Consider the following 12,884-nt stretch of genomic DNA (forward strand, 5'->3'; position numbering starts at 1 on the left):
GTTGCATGCCAGATGCTCTCTGTTGAAAACACTCGACTCTTGCCGTTGTAGCATGAGAGCATCCTTAGACAATACATAAATGAATAGGTTTGGCTGTGTTCCAGTAAAACTTTATTTGCAAAAACAGGTGGCAGGTCAGATCTGGTCCAGGTACTATAGTTTCTCTAGCTTGCTGACGCCTGCTTTACGTGCTCTCTTGCTTCCAATGCCACAGTAATCACACATGCAGATGTGGGCTCTGAAGTGGCGTCGGCAGTACTTGTAGTTTCGTGGTCATCCAGATGATCTAAAATATGTTTGTATTAATTTTTTTGAAGATTAATCTGGAAATAAAGACAAAATTTAGAAAACTGTAATGAAAAACTTAGGGATCTCCAGGAATTCATAATTCTACTCTGAGAAAAAGTGATTTAAAGAAATAGCAAAAGTAGAAGTATATAATAAATGATATATATTATAAAGGACATTATGATTCTCTGTTTTAATCTGTGTTTAGCATTTAAAATTTGTATTACCCAGTGGGAGACCAAGTTTGGGGACAGGGAGGAGGCTTTTGAATATCTTCGTTTCATTATAATTATAGGTTCCTGGTACCAACTCTTGTTTTTTTCTCTAGGACCTAGATTTCATTAGATGTTTGCTGTTTCTGGTTGCTTTTTCTTTGGCTTACTTTCTTTCCGTTTAAAACTGTTTCCTCTTGGGGGCAAATTGTTAGGTAACCATCATGTACATTGAAGCCTATTTGGTAACATTTCAGTGATCTAGGAAAGGGATAGTGTTTTTTTGGCCGTACACGGGCCTCTCGCTGTTGTGCCCTCTCCCGTTGCGGAGCACAGGCTCCGGACGCGCAGGCTCAGCGGCCATGGCTCACGGGCCCAGCCGCTCCGCGGCATGTGGGAACTTCCCAGACCGGGGCACGAACCCATGTCCCCTGCATCGGCAGGCGGACTCTCAACCACTGCGCCACCAGGGAAGCCCGGAAAGGGATAGTTTTAATGATCAAAATATTAATTGCAGAATGGTAAGGAATATATTTACATTATAAATTTTCTTTAGGATATATTTATAACTAAACTTTCAGCAGGCACTTTGCTTTAATAGATACGTAATTTGTGTAGTCACCATTTAATTCGTGATTCTAACGTATTCGACAATGTTATATGAATCACTCCATGATTTACAGCAGTTTAATCTTCTTAGGGATATTTAGCTTATGCTATTTGTTTAGATATTTTTTTCTTCATAGAGTAAGGCGAAGTTTGGCTGAGATGTCACAGATTTTGCATCAGTAGGGTCCATGCAATGGGCTATTGTGTTCTAGCTTTTTAAGCATAAAGATTTGAAAATACGCATCTAGAGGCAAAAATTGTGAAAGAAGTTTAATGAAAGGGTTGGGATTCTACTCTACCGCTTCTGAGTTGTGTGTCCTTGAGCAAGTTAGTGTTCTTTTCTAGGCATCTGTTTCCTAATCTGTAAAATGGGGATAATAATAATGCCAGCACCCAGAGTTGTTGGGAGGATTAAATGAGATAATGCATGGAAAGAGTTTTTTCTTAAACAGAGTGACTGGCATAGCCAAAGTCATGTGATTAAAAACTTACATTTAGGAGTTCTTTGAGTTTGTGGATGAATACTTTTTTGTTTAATACTTTTTAATATAAAAATAAAAGATTCTATTTATACTTTTTATGTATAAGCTAATTATCCTGATGTTCTTTATTATAGCCTTTCATTATAATTATTACCTAAATCATCTTTAGTAACATGTTTATCTATGTAAAGCAGTAGGAATATGGGGAAAATGTCTCAACTAATCCAGGACTGTGCAGAGAAAACAAAGTTAGAAATAAGACGTGGCCCCATATTTTCAGCACAGGAAGCAAGTGTATGAGCTCATTTAAGTATTGACTTTATAATATTTTAGAAGCTATCAGATAAAGGGACAACAGTTTGTTTTTTTCTGTATCAGGCTTCTACTTTATTTTTACTGATATCCTTTTAATGTATGCATACACAGCTTGGTTTCTTGTACCTCTTCACAACAGACTGATAAGCACTTGGTGGAATTGTCAAATTACACATTGGTTTATTGTATCCTTCTTTGTCTCTAGGATGATTGAGGAAAGTGGGAACAAGCGGAAGACCATGGCAGAGAAGAGGCAGCTGTTCATAGAAATGCGTGAGTCCTGAGTGCTTCTGGAATCCTGTTTGTATGTGTGGGAATGTTTTTTTTTTTTCCCCCCGATCAAGTCATAGCATTAATCATAAGTTTTATGTTACAGGCTTTAGAAAGGGAAGAATGGGAGTTAAAGAATCGTGCAGTTGGAGGACACCAAACCAGAGCATATATTTTAATTGAATTGACTTGAATTGCTTTCTTCAAGGTCATAAATAAAAAGGCAGAAATGTTACCTAAAATTTCTGTGAGTTTAAGGCATGCCAGTCAATTTAGACTTCTTGCTATAACTCCATTGTTACCATGAGATTGCAGGTGGTGATAGATAATTAATACATTATATTGTGTAAATTACCTTATACTAGATAAAGATTCTAAGGTAGCGAGGACTAAGTGTTAGGAAACACTTAGAGCTGTAGGAAAAAGTAAAAGCAGGAATGTGTACTTTGGTATATTACTTTACTATATACCCTTTGAAATCTTCTGTTAAAAAATTCTTACGTTGATGTATGCCTATTTATTCCCATATATTCCTATATTCTTATATGTTTCTTATATGAAACTCAAAGAAAAAGATGGCCAGGAAGAGTAGGCAGTTCCCAGTATTTGAAGGATTGTTTTGTTTTGCGATTGCTTGTCTGTGTGACCTTGACCAGTGCATTCACACTTGGTGGACCTCAAATTCCTTAGCCAGGAAATAAGGTTATGAGTTTGTACCAATGATTGTGAAACCTTTTAAAAGCACTGTGCTCCTTACAAGGACCTTCAACATGAGTGTCATAAAATTCGTTCTGCTTGGCTGAAGCCGGGGGGTGTGGGGGGTGTGGGGGGTGTGTGGGGGTGTGGGGGAAGTAGGAGTCAGCTTGAGATGGCCCCTGAGGTAGTTGCAGAATTCTAGAATTCTACCTACCACAGAGTGAAAATCAGCAGATCAAGTCTCAGAAGACCCTTCCAACTATCAAGCTATTTTAAGTCTTTAGAGTCTTAGTAATGGGAGGCAGAGTTTGACTCAACTCAGACCTATGTTGTCCTGCCAGGCATAGCCTAGATAACTGTTCGTTAAAGGAGGAAAAGAAATTTTTGGCATTGGTTAGGCAGTCGGTCTGGGTGACCTTTAAGGACTTTTGTAGCTCTGAGTCGGTAACTGCTAGTCATCTAAGCCAGACAGCTTGGAGTCGCTTCTCTCCACCTCACCTTTCACCTCCAAGGAAATGGCAAAGTGCAGCTGAGTGTTCCCTCAAAAGTGAGTCTTGAATCTGTCTGTTCCTCATACCATGATGGTGTTGAATCCAGGCTCTGCAGTCAGACAGCCTGGGTTTGGATCTAGGCTCCCTCACTTCCTGGCTGTATAACCTTGGGCAAGTTACCTTCTCTCTCTGTGCTACAGTTTCTTCATCCATAAAATGGGAATTGTACCTACTTCATAGAACTATCATGAAGATTAAATGAGATAGTGTGACTAAAGCACTTAGCACATTCCTTTCCCAGATAAGTAGTTATTTAATGTGGCTAGCTGTGTTTTTTTTTTAATTCCTCTTTTTTTTTATTGTGGTAAAATATACATAAATCATATTTATTTTAACTATTTATAAATATGCAGTTCAGTGGCATTAAGCTGTGTTTATTATTAATATTTTTATCCTTGTTACTTTTCTAAACTAAAACAGTTGGTTTCTGATCCTTTCCTTCAGTCTTGACACTCTCAAATCGGTGATCTCTGATGCTGCCAGATTGAACCCAGATTTATTCTAGGTTACTCCTTCTTAAATCCCTCAGGGCTCGTCATCACGGTCCTGAGAAAGCCCAAGCTCTGCAGTGTGCCGGATGAGGCCCTTCTGGACTCTTTTTCTTGGTTCCCAGTTTCCATCACATGCCTTGTGTGTCATTTCCCAGCAGTTCTGAACTGGCTTTCCCCAAGATAGATCGTGTTTTCCATATCCCTGTGCTGTTGCTTATGGGGTTGCCTTCACCTTCATCTGGCTTGTTGTTCCTGCCTACCCTTCCAGACTCAGCAAAAGGACCATCTTTTCATTTAATTTTTAACACATTTACTGAGAATCTGTTACATTCCGGGCACCATTCTAGGTGCTAGGATTATAGGGGAGAACAAAACACAGTCCCTGACTTCACTCATACCACTTACATTTTAAAAGGGAAACCGACAAAAATGGAAACCAAATAAATAATAATTCCTCATACTAAGAATTACCTGGGGTGCACTCACATGGGCATGTGAGAGAGCATGACTGGGGTAGATATTTGAAGTAGAAATTGGGTATTCTGCAAAGAATTGGGTTTACTACTTAGTGAATGTTATCACTGACACACTAACTTCATATAAATTACCATTCTCTGTAACAAACTCAAGGATATGAACAGTCTGGGAGATGTTTGGTGGGTATGGCTTCTTGAGCCTCCGCTATTTCTTCACAGGAGGTATTGCATTGGTGGCAATGGTATCTGCTGTGGGAAGCCCCACTCTCATTTCCAGCATCACCCCAAATCTGCGTTATAATTACTTTCTGAGGATGCAGAAATCACCATTTGCCAGCCTTATGACTTGGCCCTGTCATCTAGGTATTGGGTTGATTTTAGTATGTCAGTTTTGAATCCAATGATCTTTCTCCACTCTTTCATTAGTCTTAATGGTTAGTTTAGACTTCTGCTTAGGTAGGTAACTACATGTACATCATTTTTTAAAAAGACTTTATTTGTTTAGAGCAGTTTTAGGTTCATAGCCAAATGAAAGAGGAAGGAACAGAGCTATCTCATATATACCCCCTGCCCTGGCACATGCATTGTCTCCCCCACTATTAGCACCCACACCAGAGTGGCACGTCCATTACAACTGATGGACCTACACTGACACATCATAATCACTCAAAGTCTATGGTTTACATTAGGGTTCATTCTTGGTGGTGTACATTCTATGGAACTGCATTATTTTTAAAGAAAGGCCATTTTGACTCTTATTTTTGCAATCCTTATACCTCTTTTTCATGACCTACTGTACTGGTTAGGACCTCAGATATTGTATTTAAGAGTTGGGAAGATAGCAGGCATTCTTGTCTTGTTTTTGACTTGAATGGGAATGGATGTAATATTTCACTATTAAAATGTTATTTGTTGTAGGTTTTGTACCCTTCACCAGGTGAAAGATCTACTTTTCTGTCCTAATTTACCAAGAGTTATTACTGTTATTTTCTTTAAATCACGAATGAGTATAGAATTTTATCAGTCATTTTCTGCTTCTCTTGAGATGATACAGTGACATATAATATATTTCTCCTTAACATACATAGTTCTGGGGCCAGCAGTCTTTTTCTTAAAGAGCCAGAAAGTAAATATTTTAGGATTTGCAGGCCATATGATGAGTTCTCTGTCATAGCTACTCAACTCTGCTGTTGTAGCATGAAAGCGGTCATAGGAGTTTAATAGTTTAGATAGCTTGTGTTTTTTATCTTGTGTTACCTTTATTGTTGTGCCTTTCAGTAGTATTCTTAAGCCTTTCTATTTTTAGACAGTATCTTTTAATTTCCTATTTTGAATAGTGATGAAATCAGTTTGTTCTTTCTTTGCTTAATATTTTATCTTCTGGACTCTAAGCACCATGAAAGTAAGAATCACATGTATTTATCATGGTAGCCCCAGCAATTCAATAAGTATTTATTAAAGGAGGAGTAGACTAAATTACGTACAGATAATTTGATCGTTTACGATTTTTACATGATGTAACATTACTAAGAAAAAGGAAGGGTGATAATCTCTCGACTCTGGTGCCAAAGTAAAAACTTTCTAGATGAGTCTGCAAAATACTTGATGCCAGGCCTCCATGCCCAGAGATTCCAGAATTTTTCCTTTTCCAGAATTTTGTCACTTTTATTGGTCTTCTCAAGGGACTTTGGCTTTATTGGTCCTCTCTGTGTATCTTTGTTTTCTGTGTCATTATTTCATGCTATTACGTGGTTTATTATTTTCTTCTTTCTACTTTAGGCAGTTGTATTTTTCTTTTTCTAATGTAGGCCATTTATTTTCAGACTTTTTTCTTTCTTATGTAAGCATTGAAGAATATACTTTTTCGTGATTTTCTATTTTTGTATTACATGTGTTCTGATATATACTATTTTCATTATCAGATCTCTGTGTTTTCTAATTTCTGTGGTAGATTAATGAGAAGTATCCTTTTAAATTCGTAAATGAATGTCTGTTTTAATAATAAAGATATTTAGCTGAATGGGATTATGGGTCAGGGAGTGAGGGATTTTCTAGAATCTTTGTATTTGTTGATATTTGTATGTTTTTCTAAATATTCCATGAGTGCTTGAAAATCATGTGTCTGATTTCTGTATTATCTAGATCAAGCTCATTATGTTTTACTAAAATCTTTTTGACTTTTCTGATTTGACTGCTTGATCTTAATTACTGGAAGATGTTAAAAATCTCTGCTTTGATCATGGATTTAAAATTTCCCCCCTGTAGTTCGGTCAGTGTTTTGAAGCTTTTGTTCTTAGATGCATATATATTAAAATGTTCTGTCTACCTGGGAAATTGAATCTTTTATTATTATATAGGTAAACTTTTTTTTTCTAGTAATGCTTTTTTGCTTCAAAGTTTGTTTTGTTGTATATTAATATATCTATACCAGATTTTTTTTTTTTTTTGCAGTACGTGGGCCTCTCACTGTTGTGGCCTCTCCCGTTGCAGAGCACAGGCTCCGGATGCGCAGGCTCAGCGGCCATGGCTCACGGGCCTAGCCGCTCTGCGGCATGTGGGTTCTTCCCAGACCAGGGCACGAACCCGTGTCCCCTGCATCGGCAGGCGGACTCTCAACCATTGCACCACCAGGGAAGCCCACCAGCTTTCTTTTGATTAGCATGCCCAGTACACTAAATATCTCTTTTATTTTTAATTTATTTTTTATTCTGTTAACATCTTATTGGAGTATAATTGCTTTACAATGGTGTGTTAGTTTCTGCTGTATAACAAAGTGAATCACCTATACGTGTACATATATCCCCATATCTCCTCCCTCTTGCGTCTCCCTCCCACCCTGCCTATCCCATCCCTCTAGGTGGTCACAAAGCACTGAGCTGATCTCCCTGTGCTATGCGGCTGCTTCCCACTAGCTATCGAATTTACATTTGGTAGTATACATATGTCCATGCCACTCTCTCACTTCGTCCCAGCTTACCCTTCCCCCTACCCCTGGCCTCAAGTCCATTCTCTATGTCTGCATCTTTATCCCTGTACTGCCCCGAGGTTCTTCAGAACAATTTTTTTTTTTTTTAGATTCCGTATATATGTGTTAGCATACGGTATTTGTTTTTCTTTTTCTGACTTACTTCACTCTGTATGACAGACTCTAGGTCCATCCACCTCACTACAAATAACTCAATTTCGTTTGTTTTTATGGCTGAGTAATATTCCATTGTATATATGTGCCACATCTTCTTTATCCATTCATCTGTCGATGGACACTTAGGTTGCTTCCATGTCCTGGCTATTGTAAATAGAGCTGCAATGAACATTGTGGTACATGACTCTTTTTGAATTATGGTTTTCTCAGGTTATATGCCCAGTAGTGGGATTGCTGGGTTGTATGGTAGTTCTAGTTGTAGTTTTTTAAGGAACCTCCATACTGTTCTCCATAGTGGCTGTATCAATTTACATTCCCACCAACAGTGCAAGAGGGTTCCCTGTTCTCCACACCCTCTCCAGCATTTGTTGTTTGCAGATTTTTCAGTATATATCCATTTATTCTTTAATTTTTTTTCCTGTATCCTTATGTTATATATGTATCTCTTGTAAACAGCGTAAGTTAGATTATTTTAAAAAATAACCAAAACGACCATTGTGACAATTTTGGCTTTTTCACTGAAGACTTTATTTTGTTTAACCTTTTTTTTTTTTTTCGGTACGCGAGCCTCTCACTGTTGTGGCCTCTCCCATTGCGGAGCACAGGCTCTGGACACGCAGGCTCAGCGGCCATGGCTCACGGGCCCAGCTGCTCCACGGCATGTGGGATCTTCCCGGACCGGGGCACGAACCCGCGTCCCCTGCATTGGCAGGTGGACTCTCAACCACTGCGCCACCAGGGAAGCCCTGTTTAACCTTTTTTATGAATACTGATATGTTTCATTTTTCTTCCATTTTATTTTGTACTTCAGTTTTGTCCTTTCTCTGTTTTTTTTTCCCTCCTTTCTTGACTTCTATTAGATGAATTGAGCTTCCCTCCATTCTACTTTTTCCCTCTACTTACTTGTGAGTTGTATGTTCTTTTTCTGTTCTTTTTGTGGTTACTCCAGAAATTTTAACATCAATTAAAATGAAGCCCAGATGGATTAAAGACCTAAATGTAAGGCCAGAAGCTATCAAACTCTTAGAGGAAAACATAGGTAGAACACTCTATGACATAAATCACAGCAAGATACTTTTTGACCCACATCCTAGAGAAATGGAAATAAAAACAAAAATAAACAAATGGGACCTAATGAAACTTCAAACTTTTGCACAGCAAAGGAAACCATAAACAAGACCAAAAGACAACCCTCAGAATGGGAGAAAATATTTGCAAATGAAGCAACTGACAAAGGATTAATCTCCAAAATTTACAATTTACATGCAGCTCAATAACAAAAAACCAAACAACCCAGTCCAAAAATGGCCAGAAGACCTACATAGACATTTGTCCAAAGAAGATATACAGACTGCCAACAAACACATGAAAGAATGCTCAACATCATTAATCATTAGAGAAATGCAAATCAAAACTACAATGAGATATCATCTCACACCAGTCAGAATGGCCATCATCAAAAAATCTAGAAACAATAAATGCTGGAGAGGGTGTGGAGAAAGGGAACCCTCTTGCACTGCTGGTGGGAATGTGAATTGGTACAGCCACTATGGAGAACAGTATGGAGGTTCCTTAAAAAACTACAAATAGAACTACCATATGACCCAGCAATCCCACTACTGGGCATATACCCTGAGAAAACCATAATTCAAAAAGAGTCATGGGGCTTCCCTGGTGGCGCAGTGGTTGAGAGTCTGCCTGCCGATGCAGGGGACACAGGTTTGTGCCCCGGTCCGGGAAGATCACACATGCCACGGAGCGGCTGGGCCCGTGAGCCATGACCGCTGAGCCTGCGCGTCCGGAGCCTGTGCTCCGCAATGGGAGAGGCCACAACAATGAGAGGCCCGTGTACTGCCAAAAAAAAAAAAAAAAAAGAGTCATGTACCAAAATGTTCATTGCAGCTCTATTTACAATAACTAGGAGATGGAAACAACCTAAGTGTCCGTCATCGGATGAATGGATAAAGAAGATGTGGCACATATATACAATGGAATATTACTCAGCCATAAAAACAAATGAAATTGAGCTATTTGTAATGAGATGGATGGACCTAGAGTCTGTCATACAGATTGAAGTAAGTCAGAAAGAGAAAGACAAATACCGTATGCTAACACATATATATGGAATTTAAGAAAAGAAAAACGTCATGAAGAACCTAGGAGTAAGACAGGAATAAAGACACAGACCTACTAGAGAATGGACTTGAGGATATGGGGAGGGGGAAGGGTAAGCTGTGACAAAGTGAGAGTGGCATGGACATATATACACTACCAAACGTAAAGTAGATAGCTAGTGGGAAGCAGCCGCATAGCACAGGGAGATCAGCTCGGTGCTTTGTGACCACCTAGAGGGGTGGGATAGGGAGGGTGGGGGGGAGGGAGACGCAAGAGGGAAGAGATATGGGAACATATGTATATGTATAAATGATTCACTTTTTTATAAAGCAGAAACTAACACACCATTGTAAAGCAATTATACTCCAATAAAGATGTAAAAAAAAATGAAGCCCAAATCATATCAATATTTATAACTTTGCTGAAAGTAATGCAAGAATATTATTAGCATGTGTTAGAGTACCTCCTTTATGAAATATATGCTCTTTTTTGTATTATCTTTTGAACTCCACAAATTAGACTTTATTTTTGTCTTGTGTAATCCATTTTTGTTTTATCCAACCTATTTGGTTATCACTTTGTTTGTTTGCCATTAATTACAAAAATTTAAATCCAGATCTTGGTGGAGCCAGGTATGTGTCACAGCCATTTCCTTTTGCGGGATTTTAAAACTTTTTTTCCTAGTTCACCCACTGAGAGAGTCACCCTTCAGTGATCTTGGTGTTATCTGTACCTTCCTCTCTGCTGGGACCTCTGGCTTCATCTTTGGTCCCTAGGGTTTTTAAGTGTACTGCCAAGAAAAAAATGAGGAAGTCATTCGTGTTCATATTTGTTGCTTATTCAGACTAATGTTTTTTTTGAAAAAATTTTTTTTCCTAATTAGAACTGCTTGTGAAAGTTTTTAGACAATTCAGACATGTTACTGTACTTATGTTTATTAGATTTATAATCTCTTCTCCCCTTTCTCCTTCCTTCCTCCTCATCTCCCCAGTTAGATTCGATTTTCAGCAAAGTACATTTACTTCCTTATCCCTGTCATTAGTCTGCTGAGCACGTCCATCAAATCCTGTGGCTTCCTGGAACACAGTTTGGAGTGCTCTGCCCTACCTGAGGAAAGTTAAAAGCATCAACATGTTTACACAGGAAAAGGAACTGGCTTCCCCACTACTTTTATCATCTCCCGCCATGAGCCTTTCCTTGCTAGTGTCTGCAGTTGTATATCCTTTTGACATTCCTTTGTAAATTTTTGGGAAAAAGCCTTTTTTATATCAGACAACCCAGAACTTCCCAGTTTTCAGTTATTTATTCATTCAATAAATATTTAGGTGCTAGTTTTATTGTGTCCTACTTTGGGACATACAGTAATGAATAATACAACAGTAAAATGGTCTCTGCCTTCATGGATTTTGTTTTCCTGGAAGTGGGAACAAGGGATGATAGCGCAGTAGGAGCCATGATGGGGGAAGCAAGGGGGGTCCAGGGAGGAATCTGGGAGGAAGTGATGTCTTGGCTGAGTCAACCCAATAATGTGGTGAAGGAAGGGCTGGGGCACTATCACTTACCAAGGCCCAGAGGTGACGGGACCCGGTATGTTTGGGTAACTGTAGGTAGTCCAGACTGATTGGAGTGGAGTGTGAGGTAAAATGTGAGAGGTGCATGAGCTAGACCTTTAAGTTGAGTTGGGTAGTCCTATGTTTCCCAAAACTAGCTTGATTATAAGAGTCTTTAGGGGCATTTGTTAAGAATGAAGATTCCAGCTTCCTCCCCTGGGGGTTTTGATATAAGCTTCTGATACAAACAGGTACAATAAAACCCTTGCATTTGACTCTTTGCTTTCCTTGGGATTTGGTTATACTATAGAACATTCATATCCCATTCTCATGAATAAGGAGAGCCATAAAGTGCAAAGAAGGCTTAATCCTTTCTTACCCTTTCCCTATCTTTCTCCTGTACCTCTTGGGTACCCAGTGTCCCATTGGTTCCCTGTCTGTTCACGAATTTCACTGGGCTTTCTAACTGGGGCCAGAGTTCTGCCTGGATATTTAGTTAGGGCTCTCTGTATCGTTTCTTTTCTTTTTTTAAATTTAATTAATTAATTAATTTCTGGTTGCGTTGGGTCCTCGTTGCACGCAGGCTTTCTGTAGTTGCCGCAGGCAGGGGCTATTCTTTGTTGTGGTGCATGGGCTTCTGATTGCAGTGGCTTCTCTTGTTGTGGAGCATGGTCTCTAGGTGCGCACGCTTCAGTAGTTGTGGCATGCGGGCTTTGTTGCTCCGCCGCATGTGGGATCTTCCCAGACCAGGGCTCGAACCTGTGTCCCCTGCATTGGCGGGCGGATTCTTAACCCTTGCACCACCAGGGAAAACCTCTGTAATTTCTGGGTGGGCTTGAAACATTGTCTGACATTAGTATAAAAATGACATTTTATTGTATTTCTTTTAATGAAATATTCTTGAAATGAATGATAATGAAGAGTAATCATTTCTAGTTCAGAATTCCCAAAGTGATATTCCAGTCATTTCAGTTTCTTCACTGGGGGCTTTTCTATTTTGTATTTGCCAAACTACCATATTTTCTGATCAGGAAGTTACTGTGACATTTACATAGGGCAAGTATTAAAAAAATGAAGGCTATTCTTAGGCACTGTATGAGGATTCTCCTTATATAAATCAGGGAAGATGACTGCTTCAGAAGAAGGGAAACATATGGGAAGTTTGGTTGAATATTGGTACAATAGTATTTTAATAAAATTCTAAGGTTATTAATTATATCTTAACTTTTAGAAATTATTTTTGGATTTGGACTGCTATTAGATTTTTAAAAAATGATGCTCTGGCCAGGACTTCTTAGAATTTCTGAATCCTGTAACATCCCACTGCTCTCTCTACATTTTCCTCAGTACATTTAGAGTGATGTATTTTCACAAGGATCAGACTGGCAAAGGGAAGCAGAGTGATACTTGATTCTTGACTAGTTCCTGAAACTTCAGTGTAGAGATTTCTGGCAAACTGGTCTGAAGCATTTGGAGTTTCCTATTTTCCTAAACTAGTTAGCTTTGGACTTGTGTGATATCTGCTCTATTTCATCTTTTGTGGTGACAAATCTGACTCTGCACTGGAGAAGGAGTCTGAAAAGAGTGAGTTATACCAGGTGCACTACCTTTTTCCTGTAGTTACTTTTCCACTAGCAAGCATTGCCTAATAAATACCCTGCAAAAAGTCTGATCAATCAGATTAGTA

At 38.9% G+C, this 12,884-nt stretch overlaps 1 protein-coding gene across 17 annotated transcripts in view; it reads left to right on the forward strand.

Annotated features, from left to right (window-relative positions):
- DTNB (dystrobrevin beta) overlaps window positions 1-12,884 on the forward strand; it is a 244,921-nt gene that overhangs the window by 20,289 nt on the left and 211,748 nt on the right. For 16 of the 17 annotated variants that reach the window (XR_003434136.1, XR_003434137.1, XM_027113669.1 and 13 more), the window contains exon 2: window positions 2,112-2,179. Coding sequence is in view for 14 of the 17 variants with exons in the window: in XM_027113669.1 (XP_026969470.1) it covers window positions 2,113-2,179 (67 nt within the window). In the remaining 3 variants the exon portion in view is untranslated. The other variant, XM_027113667.1, reaches the window with a different exon arrangement.

This window comes from Aethalodelphis obliquidens, unplaced genomic scaffold (assembly GCF_003676395.1).
Source record: "Aethalodelphis obliquidens isolate GAN/ISIS:26980383/991018 unplaced genomic scaffold, ASM367639v1 scaffold12, whole genome shotgun sequence".
NCBI lineage: Eukaryota > Metazoa > Chordata > Mammalia > Artiodactyla > Delphinidae > Aethalodelphis > Aethalodelphis obliquidens.